General features: G+C 38.8%; 1 protein-coding gene across 4 annotated transcripts; it reads left to right on the top strand.

Moving 5' to 3' along the window:
- Window positions 1–1,968: 1,968 nt before the first annotated feature.
- On the top strand, window positions 1,969–3,014 carry LOC129253000 (uncharacterized). Of its 4 annotated transcripts, none has more exons than XM_054891212.1 (3): window positions 1,969–1,983; window positions 2,073–2,412; window positions 2,485–3,014. In XM_054891212.1, the coding sequence occupies exons 1-3, from the start codon at window positions 1,969–1,971 to the stop codon at window positions 3,012–3,014; spliced, it is 885 nt and encodes a 294-aa protein (XP_054747187.1). The 4 variants fall into 4 exon arrangements, with proteins under 4 accessions (XP_054747187.1, XP_054747184.1, XP_054747186.1 ...); XM_054891209.1 differs by having other exon boundaries at window positions 2,073–2,373; window positions 2,404–3,014; XM_054891211.1 differs by having other exon boundaries at window positions 2,073–2,214; window positions 2,284–3,014.
- The last annotated feature ends 4,937 nt before the right edge of the window (window positions 3,015–7,951 follow it).

Genomic DNA, 7,951 nt, shown 5'->3' on the forward strand with positions numbered 1-7,951 from the left:
GTATTAGAATGAAAAAAGAAAAAAAAGGACAAAATGGGGCGGTTTTGAATTTGCCACTGTAAAAATCGATGTTTTTTCAGTTTTTTAATAAAAAAAATACGAAGTAATTGAAATAATAATATGATTCTAGCCATTGATATTGTGAACAACATATTAAAAACATGCTAAAAACCGCATAAATCTGAAATAATGTAATAAAATCGCATAAAAAAGGGCACTTGTCCCATATTATTACTATAGATACTTTCCATAGACCGCATAAATCTGAAATAATTAAATAAAATCGCATAAAAAAAATATTGTATTTTTGAAAATTATATCTTTATTTAAGAAACGTCAGAATCGAAAAATAAATTTAAGTCAGAAATAAAATCAGACAATACCCACATGTTGCGCATTCGTTTAGGATTTGGCGTAAAATCACTTTCGTCACTTGAGGAAATGTACACGCCTGATCAGGATGGTGATGCAGGCGGTTCCATACTTGTAGGGTTAGCATTTCTGATGTAATCTGTGATGAGTTTTTGCCTAGCTGGTTTAGAATATTGTTTATATGTACAATTCCCGATAGGTCGACATGCATTTTTTAATTTAAAAAAATCGTACTATTTCAAAACCGCATAAAAAAAAGCCGCATAAAAACAGAACCTACTGTACATGAGTTTAAAGTTTGAGGTACAGGAGCGCGCGGACCGCTCTCTACCTAGTTAATGGGCTGTAGAAGCTATAATCTTGGGAATTTCCGCATGAAAATTTCACAGTATATTCTTAAGATACCATATTTTCGAAATATCGAAAAAACAAAAAATCGATTTTTTGAAATTTCTAGACCACCGGGTCCCCTTAAAACTAAGAACAGATAACAGTTTTATCAAACCAGATCTCTGTAATTGAAAAAATGTTCTCCAAACATTGAGGCCAAACAATACATCGATTTCGACGATCTAGACTCTAGAGGCATACCGAATTAGATTTAAGGCTACAATATCCTTTTGGTAGGCCTCTACATACAACGTTTCCCTTATTTTAAATTTTTCCGTAAAGATTAAACTACACATCCACCAAATCCGGCAGCTTCGGGGACTGATTGATATCGTAAATTCAGTTTCCAGTTAAATGGTCGGTGTTGATTGTCTCATCGCTGAACGCCAATTTTGTTTTGATTTGATTACTTCCAAATATTGATGTTTGAGATGCCAATAGGTCGCTAATTATTTACGTTCTTACAACTATAATTTTCATAAAATATACATTTAGATCTTGAAACCAAAATGTATCGATTGCTCCTAAGTAGTTTGATTAACATTTTAATTGGCTTTACATGCGTACTCATACACATACATACACTCATTTCTCCTCACCAACATTGGATTAGCCACCCGCGGTGCGTTTTTGAGCGGTGTTTATTTCGACACGACCACAACGATGATGGTGACATGCTAATGATAAGTTTAAGTAAGTATTCGCTCTCAGAATGAATACTAAAAATAGAGTTTTGCCTTTGGTGGTTCGATGTCTTAGGCAGAAGGCAGCACTAATCGGCCATTAGGTCAGCCTCGCATTTGCATAAATGATTTCATAACTCAACTAAAACACAAGATCTATGAGTGTATGCATGTATGTGCAACGAAAGGCAAAGACTGTGATGGCTAACTGAAAATATCGAAAACAAACTTATTCATTTGATTCGCAAAATAGATATATGTATGTGCATATGTTTGTAGGTTTACTATATTTGAACTTTTAACTTTTAACGGCCTCCTCTCATCTGCAAGGTTTTTTACTCATTGCTATTGAGAAGAGTTTTTGTGCTCACTGATTGTAGAATATATTATTGAAGTTTTGAACAGAATAACGGTTTCACTTTTGCAGAAAATTTACTTTGGATTCCTATATAAACACGCATCACCTCTTTCCAAATCAGAAACAAATCGTATTCCAAAGCAAAAGAACTTCAAAAACTTCAACATGCGTGCATTCTTCGTATGTACACACATATTTGCTGTTTTCATTCGAATTAGTGTTTTGTTTCGAGGATAAAATAACTGATTTGATAATTATTACTTTTGCAGGTTTTGTGCTTAGTTGCCGTTGCCTACGCCGATAAGTTGGGCTATAACTACAGTCCTGTGGGACATTCCGACTCTGGACTTTCCTTCTCACCAGGCAGTTCTGGCAGCAGCGGAAGCCTTGGAGGATTGGGAGGTCTTGGCGGTAATGTTGGACTGGGAGGCAGTGGAGGTCTTGGAGGTCTCGGAGGGCTTGGAGGCAGTGGTGGATCAGGTAGCAGCGGAAGCCTTGGAGGATTGGGAGGTCTTGGTGGTAATGTTGGACTGGGAGGCAGTGGAGGTCTCGGAGGGCTTGGAAGCAGTGGTGGATCGGGTAGCAGCGGAAGCCTTGGAGGACTCGGAGGTCTTGGCGGTAATGGTGGGCTAGGTGGCAGTGGAGGACTTGGCGGAATTGGTGGTGGTATTGGTGCTCCAGCTGGTGGCTCCGGAAGTGTCGGTCCATCTTACTCTGCACCCGCCGAGTTGAACAAAGAATTTTACACTTACACTGCTCCCGATGAAGACTTTAATGACGCTGATGCCGTTCAAAAGGTTGCCAGCACTCTGAAAAAGAACCTACGTGTTGTTTTCATTAAGGGACCCGAAAACACTGGTCTTGAAAACGCTGCCCTACAACTGGCTAAACATGCTAGCGAAGACAAAACCGCTATCTATGTTTTGCAAAAACAAAGCGACATCTCAGATTTGGCTAACAAACTTAATGCCATCCAAAGTCAGAGCAGCCATAAACCCGAAGTGCACTTCGTCAAATACCGTACTCCTGAAGATGCCGCCAATGCTCAAAAAGCTATCCAATCGCAATACGACCAATTGGGTGGAAACTCCCAATCGCACGATGGTGGCGTGGCCCCAGTGCACAACCTCGCTTCCCAAGCTCCAGTTCGCGCACCCGAAGTGCACGCTCCCCGCAACGCCTACTTGCCATCTTCCATCATCCGCTTTTGAGTTGGATTGAATAAGCTGATGGATTGAACAAGTTATTTCCGTGTTTAATCTTTTGCTTTATAGAAGGACTGATTTGTTACATTTGTTAAAAAGTTTTGAAATGATTGTTATGGAACTATGTTTATTACCCTTTTTGTTAACGAATATATGAAAGTATTAGAAGAACATAATGTTTCGTTTACCTATTATGTAAAGTGTATTAGATTTTTCTTAATTCTAAAAATGGGTTTCCAAGCTCTAATCGTCCGTAGCTTCTTGAAAGATGTCTACAACTTCTTTATTTCTTAAGCTCTTTTCCAATTGTCAAGCCGCTTAACAGGGCAGCCAAATAATAATGATCTAGCATTTTGTAAGTTTTGCCTATGATGTATCTAGTCACTCCATTTCTTCGGTTGCGGTTTCAGGAAACCTACTATTTATCGAAATTTTCTTGCTCATTCATCCGTTTCATATTTTTCGGAAATATGTTTTATCCCGACACTAAGTACCGCTTCAAGACTACGCTTGCACTGACTCTTGAAGGATAATTAATGGTATTTCCCAAGTATGACGAAACCTAAGTATGGATAGAGTATGTTTTTCGGAATTTTTATTTCTACTCTCTTCGAAGTTTTAAGGTGGGTCTTAAAAAACTTTTCCATACGATGCGGATGCCTTGAGATTTTTGCAACACTTTTTCTACTACTTCTCTCTAAGAGATTTTGAATTCATCAGAGCCAAGTGTTCTTGCATGCGTCAAATTGGATGAGGATTCTGAATGTGATCGCCAATGCTGATATAATTTATATTACCATGATTAAAAGGTTTAGAAAAAGTTAGAAACTCTGACTTATATGATATTTGTGGTAGAATAGTTTATATTTTTCTAAAAAATTATGAAAATTAAAAAAAAGGAAAGTAGTCAAAATTGCTAATTAGGTGGACGCAACCATCGGCAAACAGTCTGTGTCATTCGCACATGTTGGCAGTTGTAATTTTGTCTCTTACCACTTCGTTTATTTAGCAGCATTACCATCGATAATGTGCCAAGTGCTACTTTGGACCAAGTAAGCAATTGTGTATTAAAGTCCTCTCTCGACGAACCAAAATCACACTTCATAAATCATTATTCCCATCCTAGTGTATCGTGCAGAAGTTTTGGGAGAAAGATTCTGCGGAATAGTCGTAAACAATTGCATCTTGGAGACAACGAATATCGCAGATGATGAAACAAGGACAACATAGATTTAGCGCAGCGAACTAAGATCCAGCTGCTCAGCTGGCTCGGTCATGCCGTTCGAATAGTTACAAACGCTCCGGCTCTCGATGAGCTATCAGCCTCAGGTCGGCCTCCTTTGCGTTAGAAAGATCAGGTGGAGAAGGACTTGGCTTCCCTTGGTGTGCCCAACAGGCGCCGGTTACCACGAGAGAGTATCGCCTGTGCTGCTTTTTTAAACTCGCTCAAAATCACATAAGCAGTTATCGCGCGAATCAAGGAAAAATACCGCATATGCTGAGTACACTTTGAATTTTACGCGACGACTTTGAAGAATTACGCGACATACAAAACGCGTGGAATCTAAAAAATGCCATTATCGATATGACGAAAGTTCGAAATTTTGTAACCTTTGGCCGCAGTTGTTCGCGGTTGAAAATTAAGTTTTCTTTAATCATGCTATTTTTTGGGAGAAAAGGTATATGCCAACAACAAAGGTGAATTCATAAAAGATAGTAGCGGGAGCAGAAGGTGATAAAGCAGTGTCAAAATGTCATTGATTTTGTTTTTACAAAAACACTTCTTACCTTCTCCGTATTTCAGGAATCCCATGAACTCCAATCAGAATCTGAACAAAACGGATACATTTTTATCATTTAAACTACCAAAGAGCAAGACAAAGAACAAATAGAAAAAACCAAAACAGCTGCTCTATAGCAAAACATTATATGCCAATAACCCAAAGGCATTGATGAAATTGAGATGGTCCGGTGATACGCTAAATGGCTACGTAAATTTCGCAAAAGTATAAACTTCATGGGTGGGTAACTACTCTACTCTTTTTTGCAATAAAACACCAGAAATTCGAAAATAAATATTTTTTTGTTCATATTTCCAAACTGAATAATTAATGGGATATCCATGTGATGATCTTTTCATTAATAAAGCTCCTAAGCAGGAAACACAAATTTTTTCTCTCATCTCGATATGTATTTTGCTATTCGTCTTCAACAGGCCAATGCATTTGCACTTTGTTCTCGATTATAGGTAAATTTATTATTATACATATTATTATATATATTACAAAATAGAAATGCATACTTCTTAAATAAAATTACATACCAACTAAAATGCAAGATATTTATTTGTAAAACTGGTTTGTTAATTTTTTTATTTCTATTCGCTCAAACTTTTTGGACAATTAGTATGCGATTTAAATATAGGGTTTTCCAATAACAGGTGTTACAGATGAATGGATTGCGCTATCGAGAGATGATTAACGATCCTTTATGGCCGGAATTGGATGGTATTGATCTTGACAACGTTTACTTTCAACAAGACGGCGCTACGTACCACACAAGCAACGAAACCATTGATCTTTTACGGGAAAAGTTTCCGGACCGTGTTATCTCTCGAAGAGATGATCACAATTGGCCACCGAGATCTTGTGATTTAACACCTTGTGACTTTTTTCTTTGGATCTACGGGAAAGAGAAGGTCTGCGCCAACAGCCCAGGGTCAATTAAAGACCTCAAAGATGGAATTCGTGAGGCTGTTGAGGACATAGGGCCGCCATTTTGCAATTCGGTTATGGAAAATTTCATGAAAAGGATATTGTCCTGTAAGCGTGGTCGTGGTGGTCATTTGCCTGATATTATTTTTCACTATTAACTGTATACCTTCCTCTTTATAATGAAATAACCATCCGATCATTTATATTATAAAATAGCATTTTTCTTTGAATATCAAAATAACACCTCTTATTGGAAAACCCTTTACTTAACCCTAACGTTCTGATGCTTTCTTAAAAATTTAATCACAATACAATATTAGGTGGAGCCGAACGCGAAGAAAGGAATGGAAAAGCCACGAGCTGCGCATGGCCAACAATAGGTTGGGTAAATCTACAATGATGGGGAAAGCGATGACTACGAAACCGCCCGGATGCCTTCCCAAGTGCTGGAATGAGAGTTGGACATCCAGATCTGCCGACAACTAATATTTTTTTACTTGGAAATCAAAAAACATTCCATCTTTTATATGAAAATTGCTGAATAACAGGTTTCGATCCTATAATAAAGAAGAAGAAAAGAAGAAGAATTCTTTGTGGAAAAACAAAATTTTAGGATGCACCATTTTCGATAGCCACCAAGGCTAGAAATTGTGTATAGGTTGGCAAAAAAGTCTTGCGGTATTTTTATTGAATTTTCAATTGTTCATAAAATTGGTTATAATAATGCGATTTAAGTCAAATATGCGCCGTTTTGTTCGATGACGAGTTCCCAACGAGATGCCCACTTCATAATGCCCCTCTTATAGAAGCTCGCTTCCCTATTGTCAATAAACTCCGAGAGCCAATTTTCACAGGTCTCTCTTGTGGACAACTTCCGACTACCAAGCTCGTTCGCCATGGACAGAAATAAATATTATAGTAATCACTTGGTGCGAGATCCGGACTATACGGTGGATGCAAAAGCACCTCCCATCCGAGCCCCCGGAGCTTCTGGCGCGTCACCAAAGATGTGTGTGGCCTGGCGTTGTCCTGATGGAAGACATTTCGGCCTCTGTTGATCAAAGATGGCCTCTTCTGCATGAGTGCTGCATTCAAGCGGTCCAGTTGTTGGCAGTACAGGTCCGAATTGAGCGTTTGGCCATAGGGGAGCAGCTCATAGTAGATGATTCCCTGCCAATCCCACCAAACACACAGAAGAACCTTCCTGGCCGTCAATCCAGGCTTGGCCACCGTCTGGGCAGCTTCACCGCTTTTCGAGCACGACCGTTTGCGATTCAGAAGCGATTCGCATACATCCATACGGGCAAAAATGTTTTTTTGCGTCAAGTCGTGTGGCACCCATACATCGAGCTTCTTTTTGAATTAAAGCTTCTTCAAATGGTTTATAACGGTTTGATGACTCATGCCCAGCTCTTGGCCGATGCTACGGCTGCTACTATGCCGGTCTCTTTCGATCAATTCAGCGATTTTATCGCAATTTTCGACGACAGGCCTTCCGGACCGTGGCGCATCTTCGATCACCTCTGCACTAGAACGAAAACGTTGAAACCATCGTTGTGCGGTGGAAATGGAAACTGTATCGGGTCCATGAACTGCACAAATTTTATTGGCAGCATGAGATGCATTTTTGCCTTTATCGTAGTAGTACTGTAAAATATGCCGTATTTTCTCTTTATTTTGCTCCATGTTTGCGACGCTATAACTCACGAACGACTAAAAGCAAACAACAATTAATCAAACACGTGTTAGAACGTGAAAAGAGCTTTCCAAAAAGCTCTAGCGTGAATCGATGCGACGAATACAACTAGAACTACGCGCTTGCAAAGACAAGCTTGCGAAAATACCGCAAGACTTTTTTGCCAACCTTTATTTTTGTAGAATCTCATGGAATTCAAAACTCCCAAATAACTTTACGAGAAATTAATGGGATTTTAAAGAAATCAAAGTCCGATTACCCCAAATATTCTTACTTGTCTTCATCAGGGCTGTTCTTCACTAAGACCGTGAGGCTCTGACATTCAATTCCTGAATATGTGAAGGCGTGGGTAGGAGTAACTACCAGGGCGTATTACACAATTGCTTTAATTCCGTACAATGAAAGTGTGGTGTGATAAAACTGTTTCCATTTCTCTGACTCTCTCGTTTCTACTATAAATCCTCATCTTGTACATTCCAATTTATGTGTCTGACTATTCCTATATTTATCTCTAACTTTGTTTAGATTTTTTA

Source organism: Anastrepha obliqua, chromosome 1 (genome assembly GCF_027943255.1).
Source record: "Anastrepha obliqua isolate idAnaObli1 chromosome 1, idAnaObli1_1.0, whole genome shotgun sequence".
Lineage (NCBI taxonomy): Eukaryota > Metazoa > Arthropoda > Insecta > Diptera > Tephritidae > Anastrepha > Anastrepha obliqua.

Coding starts and splice junctions, on each gene's coding strand:
- LOC129253000 (XM_054891209.1), top strand. Junction 2,374..2,403: donor CGGAGGGCTTGGAAGCAGTG/GTGGATCGGGTA, acceptor GAAGCCTTGGAG/GACTCGGAGGTCTTGGCGGT.